The 21306-nt window shown below is 39.1% G+C and overlaps 2 protein-coding genes across 2 annotated transcripts in view; both read left to right on the forward strand.

The window, feature by feature from the left end:
* The first annotated feature begins 659 nt into the window (after positions 1 to 659).
* LOC125793959 (scavenger receptor cysteine-rich type 1 protein M130-like) lies at positions 660 to 4836 on the forward strand. Its single transcript, XM_049473430.1, has 4 exons — positions 660 to 901; positions 2068 to 2376; positions 2505 to 2807; positions 3912 to 4836. The coding sequence occupies exons 2-4, from the start codon at positions 2166 to 2168 to the stop codon at positions 4220 to 4222; spliced, it is 825 nt and encodes a 274-aa protein (XP_049329387.1). The 5' UTR covers positions 660 to 901; positions 2068 to 2165; the 3' UTR covers positions 4223 to 4836.
* A 1891-nt stretch (positions 4837 to 6727) lies between these two features.
* LOC125793903 (scavenger receptor cysteine-rich type 1 protein M130-like) overlaps positions 6728 to 21306 on the forward strand; it is a 31020-nt gene continuing 16441 nt past the window's right edge. The window contains exons 1-4 of the mRNA XM_049473426.1: positions 6728 to 6980; positions 7163 to 7281; positions 18621 to 18822; positions 21025 to 21093. Of these exons, the coding sequence (XP_049329383.1) occupies positions 6869 to 6980; positions 7163 to 7281; positions 18621 to 18822; positions 21025 to 21093 (502 nt within the window). The 5' untranslated portion in view covers positions 6728 to 6868. The remainder of the gene's footprint in view (positions 6981 to 7162; positions 7282 to 18620; positions 18823 to 21024; positions 21094 to 21306) is intronic.

A 21306-nucleotide genomic window follows, 5' to 3' on the forward strand; every position in this document is an offset into this window, starting at 1 on the left:
CCCACTCCTTTGTTAATAACCCCAGTGTTTTTTTTTTTTTTTTACAGTACCCTCAGGAAAACTTTCTCTCCAGTTTTTTTTTTTTGGTAAGTGGATCATTTCTCTCCATCAGTTCATTAGTATTCATACTGTAGATCCATGCGGTTCTTGACTCACTTTCCAACTCGCGTTTTAGGTTTCCAAACCAAAGATTTATTTCTTTACAAAATAATACACTGAACAAAAAACGATTAAAATGCTTATAAACAGAAAACTAGGTACTTATATTCATGTTCCTAATTCCTAAATCCTAAAACTGCGGTCAGAAAAGGTGAGGCTCCTTTGGCTTTTTACTGCTTGTCTTGTTTTTTCTCCTGCCCAAAAAACACTGTAATTATCCGAATCTAACCACCTACAGGTGCCTTTCTAATGCCGTTACTCTTATATTAATACTGTCCCTTACACATACTTTGTTCTTCTCCCTAATTTTAGTATTTACGTTAGGTTTTTAACCTAGCCTTAGGTACTTAACGATAGTTAACTAGGTTAGCCAACTCAGGTTAGCTAAGTAAAGTAACTAAACTTGTTTGGTGAAAATTACGTGGAGTGGGCGGGGTTTGAGCAGTCACACGGCCCCGCCCCCCGCCTCCCACCTCTGTCACGCCAGTTCTGGCTCCAATTTGCATCTACTGCCTCTGCAAGTGCAGGCAAGATGGCAGCTTCCATTTCGGCCATATTTTGGCTTTAAAACGCCTTAATGAGAGTAAATGGGGACCGTCCAGTCCATACTTTTATACAGTCTATAATCACAACCCAAACTCCACAACGCGCCAAGCAGCACATTTTTAGTTGCTGCGGAAGCACAGCTCATTTAGGCTCAGCTCAGCTCACCTCAGGACTTGTTGTGCTACTAAGATATAAGGTAAGTTCGACCAGGTCCTTTATTTTATGATCATGTATGTGTTTGTAGTGTCTTACACCACCTGCACGTGCTGGCCTTGCCTCTCTTTCTAGGTAGTTAGCTAATGTTAGTTGTCTAAGGATAGCTAAACATTGCCATAGTTTAAATGTAATATGAATTGCATTTGAAAATGAGCAGATTTTTAAAACTTGTCTTATGAATAAGCTAACGTTAATTTGAAATAGTTTTTTGTGGGAAAAACCTAGATAAAATAGCTTAATGACGAAGTGTGAGAAAATTAAAACAGCACAATATTTTTCCTCAGGTGTAAGCTTAGCGCTGTTAGCTTAGCATTAGCTCAGTGTTCGTGTGAAGAATAAAGTTAACGTTATATGTAAATTTCATATAAATAAGCCAACTTGTTGTTGAAATTGTTTTGTTAAAATACTTCACATATTTCTGGTCAGGGGTTAAAAGTGTATCCCCGCATTATATTAGCATTAGAAGTAACGTTAAGTAACTTACATGTAAATATTATGTAAATAAGCCAATTTTAAATAGTTTGTTGTTGGAAAAATTCAATAAAAAAGCCTAGCGATTAAAAAAAAAACTTGCAAGATTAAAACTGCACATATTTCTCGTCTAGAGTTCAATGAATGTGTATTCCCACCATTAGCTTAGCATCAGCGTGAAGAATGTAAATATTATATAACGTTAAATAAGCCAACTTTAAATAGTTTGCTATTGGAAAAACTTAATTAAAATAGCCTAGGGGTGAGACAAGGTCTGGAATGATTAAAACAGCGGAATATTTCCAGTCCAGAGTTAACTGTGTTTTTGTAAAAGTGTATGGCTCCCCCGCTGCAAAAAGCCTGCAGTGTGTGGAGCGGTAACGTTAGAGCTTAGATCGGGCCCAAAAATCCAGCCCGACCCGGCCCAAATCCATGCACTTTCTGCCCGAGCCAGACCCGACCTGAGCCATAAACTGTCATTCTGAACCCGAGCCATTTTTTAGTAATTAGAGCGTTAAAATTGAGCTATTTAAAACATTTTCGGGCTGTTTGAATTAGCGAAATCTGTTAAGAATTATGTTAAATAACCTTGCGACGCTGAAGAAGCATAGACCTATTATTATTTCTTTTTTTTTATTCGCTTCTTTCTTTCTTTATTCCTTGTCTGTTGTACAGGCAGTGTGAGGTTGGTAGATGGTGACAGTCGCTGTGCTGGGAGAGTGGAGGTTCTTCATAGAGGGCAGTGGGGAACAGTGTGTGGTGATGACTGGGATATGAGTGATGCTGCAGTGGTGTGTAGAGAGCTGGGCTGTGGAGAAGCTGTAGATGCACTGGGCAAATCTAATTTTGGATCAGGATCAGGACCAATCTGGATGGATGATGTGGATTGTAGTGGATCAGAGTCTAGACTGAAGAACTGTAGATCACCAGTATGGGGTAAACATGACTGCAATGAAACCCACAATTCTGGAGTCATCTGTTCAGGCAAGCTACACTATGTTCATAAAATATGTGCACTGTATTGAATAGTTACATTGTGTGTCTGTGCTGTCTGACTTTGATTTATTAAATCCTGTTGTTATCTCATTGTTTATGCTCTTGTGATATTTTAGGAGCCAGGCTGGTTTTAGGTTCTCGCTGCTCTGGGAGAGTGGAGGTTCTTCATGGAGAGAGCTGGGCCACAGTGTGTGATGCTGACTTTAACCAGCAGGATGCAGAGGTTGTGTGTCGAGAGCTGGGCTGTGGTTCTCCTGTGAAGGTTCTGGGAGCAGCTGCGTTTGGTAGAGGGGAGGGTCAGGTGTGGTCAGAGGTGCTTCAGTGTAGAGGAAACAAATCTCAGATTCACTTCTGTCCAAAATCATCTTCACTCAAACACAACTGCTCCCATGATAATGATGTGGGACTGGTGTGTGCAGGTAAGAACTGCATTCAGCACAATGAGCCTGTGACTTCATCTATTCCTACTTAGACAGCCCTCTGTCTCAGTAGCTCAGCCCTGTGCTCCATTACCTGTTTGCCATTAAGACCTGGTAAAATTAAATATTTGTGACTTATTATATTGTTTGTTTGGGGTGAGGGTGTTATGTTTGTGCAGCATTACTGTTCTGGCATTTGTTTTTTAGTGGATAATAGTGTAATAAAGTGTAGGGGATCTGTGTTTGTCTAGAATACCTTGCAGTGTGAATTTAAAAACATTAAAAACACAGCTAGCAGAAACTTCCTGGTGGATAGCACTAATTATAAACACAATAGACTTTGGACAAATGTAATGAGTTTCTCTAGTCTAACAGACACAAGAGACTGTTGTTTTGGAGATAATTTGTGGATTTTTGGAGCTGCAGTAACACATTATACAAAATGGCTACAGCAACATGTATCCATGTGAATCACATGTAATATTCTGGGTTGGAGTGGAACAGACTTAGAATACTTGTACTGGCAGCACATAGTTTAAAAGCAAGAATGGTGAATTAAGTATGTGTCTACTGTTCTGTTCCTCCAGTCCATTAAGCAGGTAACAAGACTGGTGGAGGTCATATAGTGTCTGGAAAATAACTGCTCACAGGATTGCCAACAAATTAAAAGTCTATGTGTATCTTTCTTTTTTATTTTTGTTATTTTGAAACTGTAAAGGGAAAAAATATTAAAAATGCTAAATAGACGTGTCCACTTCAATGTTATGTGTTCTAAACATTAGGTCATTTTTATTTCCTTCTGTAGTCACAATAATATACATTTTGATTAGGGGTGTCCTATGCTGGAGTTATCTGTTCAGGTAAAACACTGTAAACAGGGACTGTACATTATCTGCCATGTAGGCAAAGTGTACAGCACATATGATTTTTCTTTTTAACCCACCCTAAATCCTTGTTGATTGCCAAGGTAAATTGGTATGTTTAAACTGAGCAATCACCAAACTGTGCTGTACACTGGAATTCTCAACCAACAATTAATTTACTGATTTACTTACTAGTTCATAATTCGGTAAATTTTTCTTGTTCTTATTTTCTCTTACACAGACAGTGTGAGGTTGGCGGATGGTGGCAGCCGCTGTGCTGGAAGAGCAGAGGTTTTTCACAGAGGACAGTGGGGAACAATTTGTGGTGCTGGTGCAAATTTCATAGCGGGTTTTGTCATGTGTAAAGAGTTGGGCTGTGGAGAGCCGTTTAGGACTGATGCAGCTGTTCCAGGATCTGCACCGATCTGGATGAGTCATGTGAAGTGTACTGGATCAGAGTCTACACTGAAACACTGTGGATCATTAGGGTGGGGTGAACACAGCTGTAATCATAATATGGATATTGAGCTTACCTGTTCAGGTATGTTTTAATTAGACAAAAACTGTAATATGTACGTATTACATGTATTACATTTGTGAACTTTCTGAGAATGTTTCGACACATCATAGACAAAATCAAATCAGAGATCATATGATGGAATGTCACTGTTTTGTATACCTATTCCGTATTAAATATTCTATTACATAGTAAATTCTGACAGTTACAGCTAATGTGAGAAGCAGTGATGTTTTTTTTAACATTTGCTTTGACTTTTATTTAATTGCTGAAAATATTAAGCCAAGATATTGTCTAGTCAGTTTCATTTTGTTTGATAAAATTTTATTTAATAAAAAAGGGTCTGCAGTACTGATTTGCTAGAGCACAACATTTGTTTTCAAAATTATAACCTGAATGAAACAAAATGCATTAGTCCTTTCCACTTCCAGACAACTTCTCAAACACTTTATGTGCCAAAACAAAACCAGTCAACACACTATAATTAGAAACATAGTGCCATTTCCAGCTTAACAATTTAGTGCTGGACGATATGACAAAACTTATGTCACAATATATTAATTTTAGTCGATGTGTTATCGTTTTGATATAAATGTGTACAGCTCAACTGAACAACTTCCTGATGTGTACATTATCACACACTGAGATTGCCAGACTACTCTGCTGTTTCACTTAAAAAAAATTAGTCAGTAAAGATGCTGTAAATACTGTACATATCTTAAAAAAAATGTTATAAATTGATGCTCCTTTATTCGTATGCAAATTACAAAAAATATAAATGAAGGTCACACATGCCAGATATTCTAGGCTACTCTAAAATAGTTAACATTTTTACATTTATTATTACAATAACAGCTTAAATGCTTTGCTGTGTAATAATAAAATATACCAGCCCTGCTTAAAATGATTAAAAATAATATGCAAATATGGACAGAATTAAGATATTTAATTATATTTTGACCAACAAAAAAAGTCAGAATAAAAAAAAATTTTTTATTTTTTTTATTTTTTATTGTTTTTCTATAAATCTTTTGTTATGATTTTCAAAATGGCGGATTAGCCACTATGGCTATTTGGCGATGCCAACTGTTTTCCTAGCTAAATTAATCTGTATTATTAACATGGATGAATTGGATAGATTATGTGGTTTGATATGATCTGTGAACTGGGATCTAGCGTCGGAGGTCAGAGGGCACAAAGTAGGGTAATTAATGAGCAGTATTTTTGTTATTTGTGTTCATTTTTTTTATTCATTAATGAAGTGAACATGTTAATTTGACAACTCTAGTATTTTTTCATCTCATTACTAGCCTTCTGTTTTGTTTAGCATTTGTCTATTATACAAGTCTTTATTTAATCTGATTGTGAGAGAGAGAGATTTAACATTTTTGCATTACACACAGATCACAGGACATCCAGACTTGCTGATGGTCCTCATGTTTGCTCTGGGAGAGTGGAGGTTTTTCATGGAGCGTCTTGGTTCACAGTGTGTGATGCTGACTTTGACCAGCAGGATGCAGAGGTTGTGTGTCGAGAGCTGGGCTGTGGTTCTCCTGTGGAGGTTCTGGGAGCAGCTGCTTTTGGTAAAGGGAAGGGTCAGGTGTGGTCCGAGGAGCTTCAGTGTAGAGGAGATGAATCTGAGATTACTCTCTGTCCAATAACCTCTTCACACAAATACAACTGCACTCATGGTAATGATGTGGGACTTGTATGTTCTGGTACAGTATAATATGTGATATTATTGTCTAACATTTCTTTATATAATATACAGTATAGGAGAGAACTTGCTCTTTTACGAGTCTCTTGGTTGTAAATTCAGTTCACACTCAGGCTCGGCTGATGAACGGCTCAGACTCCTGTTCTGGTCGAGTGGAGCTCCAGTACCTCAGTGAGTGGGGTACAGTGTGTGATGTAAGCTGGGATATGAGAGCTTCCGGTGTCCTCTGTGCTCAGCTGAAGTGTGGGAGTGCTGTGGCTGTGTTGGGGTCAGACTGGTTTGGGGAGGGGAGTGGCCGGATCTGGGCGGATGTGTTTGATTGTCAGGGGAACGAAACACACCTGTTAAAATGTCCCATTTCATCATGGAGTCGAACTGCATGCTCTCATAAACAGGATGTTGGACTCATCTGCAGTGGTGAGCTTTTAAGAATCTTAAACATTCTTATCAATGGGCTGTAAAGTGATTTTAGGAGGAAGTGCCCTTATAATGTTCTTATATATATATTGTTTTTTACTTCACTTCAATTAATTTACTAATGTATCTCAGTTTTGAACATGTATATACATTTCCATAGACAATTTTGATTTCTTAAAATCAATTTCTAATTTTGCTCCATATATAGCTCAGCTAATGCAGCAGTACCTGTAAAAAAACAATGTGTTTAATTTCTAAATCTGATTTATTTCAAGTGCTGTAAAAACAATCTTATTAAGCCTGTAAAATCTAAAATATATTTGTGGTACTTTCAGGTTCTTCTCTGGCGTCTCATGAGGGTGTAGTGAGATTGACTGGAGGGATGGAGTGTGAGGGGGAGGTAGAGGTGTTCTTCAGGCAGGAGTGGAGGAGAGTTCTGCTGGACTCCTGGAGTGAGTCTGAGGCCTCTGTGGTCTGCAGACAGCTGGGCTGTGGTTCTGTACTCAACACCTCCAGCTCCTCTTCATCCAGTCCTGAACACAGCTACATGTGTGTGACGGGTTTCAACTGCTCTGGGAGTGAAGCTCATCTGAGGAACTGCAGCAGCTCACAAGCAGTTAACTGCAGCTCCACAGAACAGCTCTACATCACCTGCTCTGGTACATTTAATTCAAATTATTTGAGGTTGTAGTGAATAATGCCTGTTGTTAGGGGGAAATTGTTTTATTTTGTTTTATTGTAAGGGTTATTATAATTATTATGAATCTGAAATGAACCAATCATCATGTGACTACGGGTGAACTAAGAAATCATACTTTGAACTGGTTTCTCTTAATTTTAGGCTACAGCTTCATCAGGCTGGTTGGTTCTGGGGGAGACTGTGCAGGAAGGCTGGAGGTTTTCCACAGTGGATCATGGGGGACAGTGAGTGATGAATTTTGGGATATTGAGGATGCGCAGGTGGTCTGCAGACAGCTGCAGTGTGGAGTCGCCCTCAGTGCTCCAGTACCAGTACCAGCCCGGTTTGGATCTGGAACTGGACCCATATGGCTGAATGAGGTGGAGTGTGAGGGGAACGAGGCGTCTCTGTGGAACTGCAGATATCAGCTGTGTGGAGAGGATGAATGTGGACACAAGGATGATGTAGGAGTCGTCTGCTCAGGTACAGTGTGCTGATTGCTGGTGTTCTTACATTGAACACTTCACCTGTCAGACCTCTAAATTTTCTCTTCAGTGCTGAAAGTGAGACTTAGTTAAACTGTTAAAATAAGACTAAAGTTGTTGCCATGTGGGTCAGCCAGACCTCTTCCTGTACCTTTTTTTTCTTGTTTTTTTGAATGTGTCAGAATGTACGGTATCTAAAGGGCAAACTAAATTGTTTCAAATTGATCTGTATTTTGGTGTCTTTTTTTAGGTATTATGATAAAAGTGCAGTTTACTACAAAGTCAGCAGTAGAGTGCAGTAACACATTCTCTTCTAACTTTACTACAGACTAAGACTTAATGTATTCTTATTTTTGTGTCAATTTCCAAAGCTTTCTTTAAAACAAATATATTCAGGTTTTTTTTTTGTTTGTTTTTTAATACAATATACACTTTTTTGGGGTCCTTTTCTGTTTAAAGGCCCTGGCACTGCTAACTTTTGTACCATTTGAGCACACTGGATTTTTTTGTACCATTTCAGTTTATTAACTGGGCTGGAGAGCTTAAATGGCAAAAAATGGAGTGTTCTAAAACTTTTAACTAATAGTGTAGATTCATTAAGTTTGTTTTAAACTACATGAAAACTCCAGGGTCTAACATACAGCATTTTCTCTCATCAGAGTATAAAGAGATCAGACTGACTGAGGGCTGTGAGGGGAATCTGGAGGTGTTCTATAATGGAACCTGGGGGAATGTGTGTAACAATGGGATGGATGTAGAAACAATGGGTCTCATCTGTCGGGAGCTGAACTGTGGAAGATTTAAGACTGAGAGAGCTACCAAAGCACGAGTGGAATCAGCTCCTAACTGGCTGGATGATGTAAAATGTAGGAAACATGACTCTACTCTGTTTCACTGTCCATCTTCATCCTGGAGTCAGAACAATTGTGATAGAAGCAGTGAGGTGACTCACATTACCTGCTCCGGTATGTTGTTTTTCTTTGTAGTAGATGAGCATGAGTAAAACAGTTTTTCATGGAAAGTTGTGTTGAAAGAAAGTGTTGTGGTGACCGGATCACCCTCACTTTTCCTCATCCTCTTTCCCTGTGTAAGTGTATACAACCTGAGTAAATATAAAATAATTTTTAAATAATCATTTTATTTATTAAGGGAAAAAAATATCCAAACACCCCCTAAAAAATAAAATGTGATTAATTACACTTTTTGGATAGATGAGTATTCAATTTCACTTAACTCAACCAGGCCTGATTACTGCCAGACCTGTAGAATCAAGAAATTCTTTAAATTCCTTTATTCCTGATCATTTAAAATGAGCTTTTTTTATGTTTACTCGGGTTATCTTTGTCTGATGTTAAAGTTTTTTTTAATAATCAGAAAAATATCAGTATATCTGTAGGGGGCAAATACTTCTTCATGGCAATGTATGTGTGCAGGATTGCTTGAGATTTTTTGGGACTACAAGCTACACCTTGCTGTGCTTTTTACTTTCATCTGGTTATGCTGGGAACACATCTTAATAAAAAGTGTAAAGTGTATCAGAAAAAATTACATTTGTGAGTGAAATAATAAGATATTTTACATTGAATTACATTACATTTGGCAGATGCTTTTGTCCAAAGTGACTTACAATAATGGTGTACATTTACTAATAGGAGCCTGTTCTGTCCGAAAATCGCACTGAAAAATTGTTTTTGTCATTGCTGGAATAGTTTGGTGGGGTTAGAGAAAAAGAGCAGTCTGGTGCAGCTTGAAGTTTCCTGTGCGGCCTGTTAGAATGCCTGGTGTTATTTGAAAATCAGCACAACCAGACTGACTTTTAATTCTGTGCGTTGGTGTGAAATGAGGGGGTTTGCCGCTCAATTGAAACTCTCAATTGTTATTGCTGAGATCATTATTTTAGTAATGAGTTTAGTAGTATTGATTTGATTTTTGTAGTATTTATAGCATGTGTCTCCATTTCTAGGAGAGAAGAAACAGCTTGCATTTGAAAACCTTCAAAAATTCTTCTTATTTCCAAACCAGGGTCAGTGCTCAAGTACGAATATTTAACTACCACTCCATTCACTACTTGAATAAGTATACATATTAATCAGATTTGTTCGTGCCTACATTCTAACTTGTTTTGTCAAATAATTCTAAACTTCCCTTTTCATCAGTTGATCTTTGATTTGAGTGAAAACTGATTAAATAAAAACACTAATGCAGTTTGCTGTAGTTTTGTTATAAAAATGTAATATTATTCATGTGTCTGTTCATGTGTGATGTAGATTACATGCCTATTAGGTTGAGAGGAGGAGAGGAAATCTGTTCTGGGAGGTTGGAGGTGTATCATAATGCTGAGTGGGGGTCTATATGTGCTGATCTGTGGGACATCAGGGATGCTCAGGTGGTCTGCAGGCAGCTGGGTTGTGGGCCGGCGCTGAGTGCTAATAGAAGAGCTGTTGATGGTTCTGGTGGACAGAGTGAAGTGTAGAGGGAATGAGATTCACCTGTGGGACTGTCCTCATTCCCTGAAGATCCACACTGGCTGCTCCCACAGTGCTGGAGTCACCTGTGCAGGTGTGCGAGAACATTTTTTAATCTAGTATTAACTTCTCTTAAGATAACTATGGTTATGTTAAGCAGTGTACTCTGTATTTCAGTCAGGTTCAATATTATTATTATTGTGCTCCTCTGACCTGTAAAAGGGAGAATAGCATTTATATTATGGCTGATTTAGGCTCACAACACTGATAAATACACTAAGTAACATTGGCAGACAATAATGCAACAATATTTTTGAAAATACCTACAATATTACCATATCAGCCATATACTTCTTTTGTTTCAAAGACAATAAACACAAAAACAATAAATACAATTTCTTAAATAATGCTGCTCTAATCTCTTTCTCCTTCTGTAACCTCTTTTTCTTGACCATTTTTATGATATTTCTTTCAGACATATTTGTCACATTACCTTTTTCATCTGAAACAACTACAACTTACACCACAGGTACTCTTTTAATTAGTTCCTTTGTGTGATTATTTTTTTTTAAGTTTAAACAACACTATGCAGTGTTCAACAGTGTTTTTATTCTGTGTTTTCAGTACCAGCACAGCTAACAGAGAAAAAGACAGTCCCTCCTTCAAAAAATCCATCATCTAATTTTCCATAAATCTATCCAGTGTCTCTCCTGGTTCTGGGATCTGTGCTCTTCCTGGCCTTAGTGCTTCTGGTTGTGCTGTTTTATCAGAACAGAGTGCTCAGGAGAGGTAGGGAGATTTAGAGATCATCTAAAATCCACTTTCTGTACTTTCTATAATCATCATTAGTCCTTCAATCTGTCATCAGTCTTCTCTTCTACTGAACTGACTCCATGTTTCTTTCTTTCTCTCTCACAGTGATTTCTAAGGCGAGGAGGAAGACTCTGCTTGAGGCAGTCTATGAAGAGGTTAACCATAAATGTGTCACTAACAGATATACTGAAAGAGGTAAATTATATGTAGAGAGTTTCACTGAAGGCAGTCTATAGTTTCACACAGTATGTAAAGTGGATCTAAGGTCAGATATCAAATAGCAATTCTGAGTGTTTAAATGACTATAAATGAAAAAACTACATGCAGTAAATCAATTGTAGCATTGTTACCTTATCTTACAGGTTCAAAATAATGTGTTACTCCACTGACTATAATAGGAAGAATTACATATCTGTTACTATCAATTCAGGCCTGTACTGCTGTTAAAAAGCAGAGGAAAGGGATGGGGTTTGTTAGCCAACTTTCCCATTTCACCTTAAATGGTGCAAGAGACAGCAGAGGCTGCATCATTTAAGGCGGAACAGAACAATTAAATAAAATGAAAGCTAATCCAAGCTCCCCATAACAGGAATTAAGAAATTGACAATTGTTCCTTAATCACCAACCTTTCTGAAGACATACAATGCCATAAAATTAGCTAGGTTACTGAACCTTAGTGCTTCTGATGACGTATCTGGTGCATGAAGTGTTGTCCCAATTCTTATGGGGAGGATTTCACCCTTTACACTCAAAGAATGGTTGGGGTAAGTGGTAGGGCCATGGGGTGAAATGGGATTGGGCTTAAAGCCTCATCTCATTTTCAGACTTACAAATACATTTTTTTGCTGTAGATTTTGATTAAATAATTGAACTTTGGCATTCTGACTGTTCTGATCTCCTTTAACAGGAAGTTTTATCTCTGAAGATCAGCATTCAGGATATGAGGACGTAGATGAGGAGCTTCTCTCAGGTAAGTTGACATATACTGAATGTGTGTTAGAATTTTTAATGCAGAAGAAAAAAAAAAAAAAAAAAAAAATATATATATATATATATATATATATATATATATATATATATATATATATATATATATATATATATATATTTTGTTCTATAGAAAAAAGTTCCATGCAATATGTGTAGGGTTCTGAAGTGTTTTAGCAGTTAGCATCAGGCTTCAGGCCGATAAGACTCACCCCTGAACGGGAAAATAGTGAGCGTGGTTAGCGGGTAATGCTAATGCTAAATTCAATTTATCTTTGACTACTCCAGTATATCCATGTCTGGCACAAGTTAAAAACAATGTCTTGCCTACTGTACAGTTTGTAATAGTGATTTTAGGATTGCCCAGGGGTAACTAAAGGATTGCAAAAGGCATGTTGAGGTGAGTTAATATCCTTTGGTGTGTGTGGGAGTTTTTTTTTTTAAAGGGACACACTTTGATTTGTCAACCAGTTCAGATCGCAGAGGGCGACAGTACCAATACATTGTAAAGCCCTTAGTCTTTTAAAAGTTTGAGTCTTTGAGTAACAGTGTCTTGCTGCCATCATCCTGATGCTGTGCTGCAATGCATTTTTTAATTTTTACAGAAAACTATGGCGAGGTCTATGATGATATCATACCTGCTGAAGAGAGCCCACACATTACAACAGGTTTGGATATTTTAATACGTACGATTTATTGTGGACACATGGTAAACATGCAAATTATATTATATATATATATATATATATTAATCAAAAATATATCTATATATGTCTGTGCAGCATACATTATTATGGTTTTCTATATTATGATAATAAAGTGTGATTTTTTTTCACACCTATAAAGAATGTGTCTTCTTTTTTTTTTTCATTTTTAAAAGCACACTGAGCAACATGTTTCAGTTAATTAATGCATTTCATACTGTTTTAGATAAATAAATGAATCATTACAGAGAGAATAAAGGTTTTCTCAACCACCCTTGTGGTCCCATGGGCTCACAAGTTCCTGGCAGCGCCAGAGTCGGCCCGTTTCTCATTATAGATTAAGCAAGTTTGGACTCTTGTACTTTGTCAGAACGAACTTGGTAAGTTCGGCTCACGAGTGCATACTCCAGAGAACAGGACTTTTATTTTGTAATTGGAACTGCTGTAATCAGTAGAGTAGTAGGTGCATCCTTAGATGCATTTCCACAAACATACCCTACACCCGCCTCACAGGGCAGACAAACCGTCTTTGTTTGGTCCATCGCTCACCAGCCTTGCTGTAGTTCACAGGGAACCCACAATATTCCCACACTTAATCAGAGTTTCTGTAATCACGATTAAAACTAGTTTTATATACTCTGTAAAAGCATGAGAAACACAAAGTTGTTTGTATGTGTAGTTAAAAGAAACTGTGACTTATCTTCATGGTGGATGTTGTGTTTGGATGGTGTTTACTCTCTCTGAAGTTTGTCTCCAGAAGGTAGCTGACTTTGTACCTTCCTTTGCCCACATACACACACACACACAGACACAAGGAGGTGGAGCTGTGTTAATTAGTGCTGACGCTTTTTAAAAATGTGGCGAAATGAAAAAAAAGCTTATTCTGATTTGTCACTGAAAATGTTTGATAATTTCCTCTCCTCTTTCTAATAAGGTCATAGTGAGTGTGATTGGCGGCTGTGGGGAATCTCTGTATGTATACTGGCCTCTTTTTCTGTTAGGATGTTGTTGGAAAGGCAGTGAATGGTATAAATTCCTTTATCCTCGAAGAACTTAACTACTTTCTCCACATCGGGCCGGGGATTGTCGTGCACCGTGAGAAACCACGGACTCACTGCGCCAGCGTAGGGTTTTACAATGGGTTCAAGGATTTCATCTCAATACCTAAGAGCAGGCAGGGTACTGTTGTCTAACCTGTAGAGGCCTGGGCTTCTACAGGCCTCCCCAGACCATCACTGATCCCCCACCAAACCAGACATGCTGAATGATGTTGCATAAAGTGGCATTTAATTGAAAAGTATATATTTCCTTTTTGATCTTATATTCATGTGATTTACACTTTGCTATCATCCAGTCAACCCATTTTAGTATTGCTATAGAAGTACAAATTAGTGAACTGATTTCTTATGATCTCTAAATGGGAGCTTTTGATGTCCATGATTTGGTTTAAATGTATTTCAGCCTTGTTTGAGTATTATTATTTGAGTATAAGTGTAATTATTCTCTGATTCTCTGCAGTGGTGTGTAGAAAGCTGGGCTGTGGGGAAGCCATAGAGGCACCACGGAGAGCTCGCTTTGGATCAGGATCAGGACCGATCTGGGTGGAATATGCTAACTGTGCTGGATCAGAGTCTTCACTGAAGAACTGTAGGTCGTATGATTGGGGTAGACAGAGATGTACCTAATCATGATGAAGACGCTGGTGCTGTTTGTGCAGGTAAGATGCAAAAAAATAAAACATATTACACAGAGATGTAAACAAATGTGATGAGGCCTGTGTTGGAATGTACTGAATTAATTAAACAACTGTTAGTTGTTTTATATACACCCCTGTAAAAAAAAACGTCTTTGTAACATGAAAAGTTTAAGCCTGAACCTAAATTCACTTTCATACACTTAATAAATGGATTATTACAGAGGTCGTTTTGAATGCTTTGGTTTAGAATTAGCAACTAAGAAATAATATATATATATATATATTTTTTTTTAAATCCTTGTATTTCAGTTAATGAAAAGTGCAAAATATAAAAATCACTGCCCCATATAATTTAATTCCCTTCTATTCAAATTAACCTCCCAGCCCTCCCAATGCTGTGTGTTAATATTAATGTTACTCTTTGCTCTTATAAACACATTGTAGAAGTCAGACTGGTGGGCAGATCTCACTGCTCAGGGAGAGTGGAGGTTCTTCATGGAGAGAGCTGGGTCACAGTGTATGATGCTGACTTTGACCAGCAGGATGCAGAGGTTGTGTGTCGAGAGCTGGGCTGTGGTTCTCCTGTGGAGATTCTGGGAGCAGCTGCTTTTGGTAGAGGGGAGGGTCAGGTGTGGTCAGAGGAGCTTCAGTGTAGAGGCAGCGAATCACAGATTCACTTCTGTCCATAATCATCTTCACTCAAACACAACTGCTCCCATGATAATGATGTGGGACTGGCATGTTCTGGTAAGAGCTAAATGGCTTATGTATTAATTTTGAGATTCAGTCTGATTTTTCAGATTTCTACATCTTTTCCTCTCTCTCTTTCTCTCTCTGTTGTACAGACAGTGTGAGGTTGGTGGATGGTGGCCATCGCTGTGCTGGGAGAGTGTAGGTTTTTTATAACAGAACATGGAGATCAGTGTGTGGTAAAAACTGGGATATAAGAGATGCTGCAGTGGTGTGTAGAGAGCTGGGCTGTGGGCAGGCTGTATTTAAAAATGTTCAGTTTGGACCAAGATCAGCCTGGATGGATGATGTGAACTGTAGTGGATCAGAGTCTTCAGTGAAGCACTGTAGATCAGCTGGATGGGTGGAACAAATTTGTAATCGACTTGCTGGAGTCATCTGTTCAGGTGAGCTCTCCTAAATCCTAAAATACTTGTCGTTGGAATGTATATCAGTTGTGCACAATTTATTTATTATAGCATTTCTTCCTAATCTGCCATAATCATGACCTACTTTCACCTATATTAACCCACTTTTATTTGGTTAAGACCACTAGATCAGTCACTGTTTGCTCAATCTCAGACCTGGTTTTGCGTTTAAAAAATAATGTGGCAAATTACTGTATAGAAGAAAACTATAAGCTGTAATAAACCTAGTTAACACTTATAATACAGCCTGTGTTTTAGAGCTTAAGTTCCCATAACTTACAGTGTGATTTCTCTGTATGAACTAGCACATTCAAAATACTTACCGGGTCTTACTAGTACTTAAATGTAGGTAATAACTTGATATACTAAGTCAAATTATTATATGGAGATGAAAAGTGATTTTCACTATAAGACAATATTTAATTATAGAAAGACTATTGCTGTAGGCATGATGGAGAAATACATTTTTGTAATCTTTCCTTTCTGGTAGAAAATAATGGATTTCCATGCAGAAGTCCCATTCACAAAGAAACAGGCGTTAATATTTTTTAGTTAATTACAGTTACACCTTAGTTCAGTGGTACATGGCCAGAGTTTTTATCTTTATATATTTTAAGCAGTTAATTAGTACATTTGTTTGTGTTTAGTGCTTAAACTGTTAATTGACTCCATGTGTAAGCCCACACTGCAGTTTTTCACTGTCATCAGTTCTTCACTAATATTAGTTTCATCGGTCCTACAGTAGAACCCTGTGGAACTTCTTAAGGTTTCCAAGTACTTAATGCTGTGTGTTAATGTTAATGTACATGTTCTCTTTCTCTTATAAACTAATTTAGGGGTCAGATTGGTGGGCAGATCTCGCTGCTCTGGGAGAGTGGAGGTTCTTCATGGAGAGAGCTGGGTCACAGTGTGTGATGCTGACTTTGACCAGCAGGGTGCAGAGGTTGTGTGTCGAGAGCTGGGCTGTGGTTCTCCTGTGGAGGTTCTGGGAGCAGCTGCTTTTGGTAGAGGGGAGGGTCAGGTGTGGTCAGAGGAGCTTCAGTGTAGAGGAAACGAATCTCAGATTCACTTCTGTCCAAAATCATCTTCACTCAAACACAACTGCTCCCATGATAATGATGTGGGACTGGCATGTTCTGGTAGGTATTTCACTTCCTTTTGTCAATTTCACACAAAACACTGACAAAAACACACATCCACCAAATTCAGATAACAGACAATATTATGAAAAAAGATATTAAGACATTAAAACATTAAGAAACCTTTAATTTGATTTGTCATTTATGTCCTTGAGGGCTAACCAGACTTTTTAAGTTTACAAGGAGTGCTGCAGAGAAGTCAAAAAGCAAAAGTTTTATACATATGAAAAAATGTTTAGACTTTGACTATGTTGAATTGTTTTTGGTGACCATTTTAAAAGAAACTTACAAAGTCTTATTTTTTTATTTAAAACTACAAGTATGTTTTTTTTTTTTTTTTTAATGTCTGCCATTGATTTATAGGCAGTGTGAGGAATAATAAATTATTTCATTTAGACTAAGATGAGTAATATTTAAGGAACTACACAATCAGTGTGTAATGCAACATGTCAGATGTGTGGCATTCCTAATGTGCTTTCACTAATGTGATTTTGCGATGTGGTAGAGTGCTGATCTTGGGTCCAACAGTATCCAGCACTTTTTAGTGGATTAGTGGATTGACCTGTCAATGTGTTTAGCCATGGCATAGCACATCTTTCTTCTGACTAGCCTTGTAATCTGATGCTTTCTTCTGGGTGCAGTGTTTTTTGATGATCAATGTACACAAATACTATACTGTAGGTGACAAGCGAAGACTTGTTGGTGGTCCTCACGCATGCTCTGGGAGAGTAGAGAAGCTTCATCGGAATTCTTGGCTTCCAGTGTGTGATGCTGACTTTAACCAGCAGGATGCAGAGGTTGTGTGCAGCTGGGAGCTGGGCTGTGGTTCTCCTGTGGAGGTTCTGGGAGCAGCTGCTTTTGGTAGAGCAGAGGGTCAGATGTGGTCAGAGGAGCTTCAGTGTAGAGGAAACGAATCTCATATGTACCTCTGCCAGACATCTCCTTCCTTGAAACCCAACTGCTCTCACAACAAGGATGTGGGACTAAGATGCTCTGGTATGATGAAGTATGTTTGTAAAAGATTTAGATTAGTACTAAACTGTGAGCAATTAGTTTGTAATTACTGTATTATTTTTTTTTATTATTATTGTATTATTGTTGCCTACTATTTTTCCTCTGTAAATTCAGGTCATACTCAGGCTCGGCTGATGAACGGCTCAGATCCCTGTTCTGTTCGAGTGGAGCTCCAGTACCTCAGTGAGTGGGGTACAGTGTGTGATGTAAGCTGGGATATGAGAGCTGCCAGTGTCCTCTGTGCTCAGCTGAAGTGTGGGAGTTCTGTGGCTGTGTTGGGGTCAGACTGGTTTGGGGAGGGGAGTGGCCGGATCTGGGCTGATGTGTTTGATTGTCAGGGAAACGAAACACACCTGTTAAAATGTCCCATTTCATCATGGAGTCGAACTGCATGCTCTCATGAACAGGATGCTGGAGTTATCTGTAGTGGTGAGATCTTACAGTTGCAGTATAATAAATAACTGAAAGTTTATTACTCCCTCATTTTAAGCCAAGTAATATATTTTTTTCTCTTCAGGTTCTTCTCTGGCGTCTCATGAGGGAGGAGTGCGGTTGTCTGGAGGGATGGAGTGTGAGGGGGAGGTGGAGGTGTTCTTCAGGCAGGACTGGAGGAGAGTTCTGCTGGACTCCTGGAGTGAGTCTGAGGCCTCTGTGGTCTGCAGACAGCTGGGCTGTGGTTCTGTACTCAACATCTCCAGCTCCTCTTCATCCAGTCCTGAACACAGCTACATGTGTGTGACGGGTTTCAACTGCTCTGGGAGTGAAGCTCATCTGAGGAACTGCAGCAGCTCACAAGCAGTTAACTGCAGCTCCACAGTACAGCTCTACATCACCTGCTCTGGTAAGCATTGCACAGTTAATATATGTATAATTTTATTTGTATGTATGATAACATGCAAAAGTGCCTCTATTATCCATATTTTTGAACATTTGAGAATAATTATTTGGCAAATATGAGTACATATACATAACACATATCTTGTGAAAGGAGTTTGAAAACATCTTTTGTATTTGTGTAAATTTTAGGTACATCTAACACAGTCCACAGCTCCATCAGGCTGGTTGGTTCTGGGGGAGACTGTGCAGGAAGGCTGGAGGTTTTCCACAGTGGATCATGGGGGACAGTGAGTGATGAATTGTGGGATATTGAGGATGTGCAGGTGGTCTGCAGACAGCTGCAGTGTGGAGTGGCCCTCAGTGCTCCAGTACCGGTACCAGCCCGGTTTGGATCTGGAACTGGACCCATTTGGCTGAATGAGGTGGAGTGTGAGGGGAACGAGGTGTCTCTGTGGAACTGCAGATATCAGCTGTGTGGAGAGGATGAATGTGGACACAAGGATGATGTAGGAGTCGTGTGCTCAGGTACTTCGTATCCTGAATTGCTCAGTTTGTAATGATCTTGTAATCAAGTACCAATGCCCTATCTATGTACAACTGGAGGTACATTTTGAATAATTAATGAAGAAACTTTTGCACGTTTAAATCAATGTGCATAACTAGCTAGCTATCTTTCTCCCGCCAGAGTATAAAGAGATCAGACTGACTGAGGGCTGTGAGGGGAATCTGGAGGTGTACTACAGGTGCTGGTCAACAAATTAGAATAATTTGAAATAGTGCTATCATGAAATTCTTTGAATGCATTTTTTGTGCAGAAAGCAAATCAGGTGTTCACCGCACCTGTCCTACTCGTTAGATTAATCACAGAACTCGTTACCTGGAAAAATATTTGCTCAGCTGAGCTTTCCAAAAGGCCCATTTAGGCCATTTAACTGTGACACTGTTGTTTTATTGAATTAGAATAATGGAGAAACCGTTTCATTGAATTAGAATAAATGCTCGAATTTTTGTTTTCTGTGAAGTGTTCACTGTGCAGTATAAAGTCAGGGTTGAGTAGAATTTCTAAGTTGTAAAATCAATCATGGGTAAGCAGCGCGACCTCTCAACCGGAATAGTGGCTCAAATTCAAGCCCTTCGCCAACAAGGCTTGACCCAAACTAAAATTGCTGAGCAGCTCGGCATCAGCCAGTCTTCCGTCTGCAAAGCTCTCAAGAAAAACTGCAGCAAGCGCACCAACTGTTCCGGCGTCCGAAAAACTTCTGCTCGCGACAACAAGCAGCTGAGAAAGATCGCAGTCAGCAACCGGTTCAAGTCCACTTCCGAGCTCACCGACTTGTGGAACAAGCAGACCGGCGCTGACGTCTCCAGATCAACCACTTACCGTTGCCTGCGCGAACTCTGCTTCAAATCTCGCGTTCCAGCAGTAAAACCGATGCTGAACAAGAAACAAATGGAGAAACGGCTGAAGTGGGCCAAAGAACACGGCGAGTGGACTGCTGAAGACTGCCAGAAAGTGGTCTTCAGTGACGAATCACGCTTCTGCATCTCCTTCGGTGACCAAGGTCCTCGTGTCTGGCGTCGTGGTGGCGAAACCTACAACCACGAGTGCGTGAAAAGATCCGTCAAGTTTTCCCAGAGCGTTATGGTCTGGGGATGCATGTCCGCTCGAGGTGTAGGGAAACTCTGCTTCCTCAAGAAGACTGTCAATGCTGCCGTGTATCAAGATGTTCTGGAAACGTTCCTGATTCCGGCTGTTGAGGAACAGTTCGGCGAAGAAGACTTCATATTTCAACAGGATCTTGCACCGGCTCATGCGGCAAAGTCGACCAAAGATTGGTTCACTGAAAAACAGCTTGAAGTTTTGGCATGGCCGGCCAACTCGCCTGACCTCAATGTCATTGAAAACCTTTGGGCCATCGTCAAGTGGAAAATTCGCGACAGAAAGCCTACTACGCTGGACCAACTGAAGCAGAACATCGCCACTGCCTGGGAAGCTGTGAGTGCGGAAACTTGCGACAAGCTGGTCAAATCGATGCCGCGGAGACTTCAGGCAGTCATACAAGCCAAGGGGGCAGCCACAAAATACTGAGAAAGTGATGATTGTAATTATAATAAAAATTATTCTAATTCAATGAAACGGTTTCTCCATTATTCTAATTCAATAAAACAACAGTGTCACAGTTAAATGGCCTAAATGGGCCTTTTGGAAAGCTCAGCTGAGCAAATTTTTTTCCAGGTAACGAGTTCTGTGATTAGTCTAACGAGTAGGACCGGTGCGGTGAACACCTGATTTGCTTTCTGCACAAAAAATGCATTCAAAGAATTTCATGATTGCACTATTTCAAATTATTCTAATTCGTTGACCAGCACCTGTATAATGGAACCTGGGGGAATGTGTGTGTAAATGGGATGACTGATGAAACTGCAAAATTGATCTGTCGAGAGCTGAACTGTGGAAGAACTGGCAGTGAGTCTTGGTCTAAAGCAAGAGTGGAATCAGCTCCTAACTGGCTGGATAATGTAAAATGTAGGAAACATGACTCCATTCTGTGGCACTGTCCACCTTCTTCCTGGGGGGAGAACAGGTGTGATAATCGCAATGAGGTTGCTTGCATTACCTGCTCAGGTAGGCAGATATGATGAGGTGTTAAAGACTTTAAAGAATGCTAGAACTAATGTAGTTTGTAATTGGAATTTCATAATATTTGATTTTTTGTCCTACCACAGAGAATGGAAATACACTAGATTTGACAAATTGGCTGTGTGATTCATCTCCTCATGAGAGACCGTGCTCAAGTAAGAAAACTTATCATTATCAAAATGATCATGTCTTTGATAAACTACATTTTCTTTCTTTTTGACTGCATGTTCTGCCAGCATGCTTTCACTAATAAGCAATTCCTGTCTTTGCTCGCACTGTTTTATTTGTAGTTTGCATATTTTTTTGCACTTTAACATATTTTAGATAACACTTCTACAGTGATAGTTTTAACAAAGGTTTAGAGAGGA

Source organism: Astyanax mexicanus, chromosome 2 (assembly GCF_023375975.1).
Source record: "Astyanax mexicanus isolate ESR-SI-001 chromosome 2, AstMex3_surface, whole genome shotgun sequence".
Classification (NCBI taxonomy): domain Eukaryota; kingdom Metazoa; phylum Chordata; class Actinopteri; order Characiformes; family Acestrorhamphidae; genus Astyanax; species Astyanax mexicanus.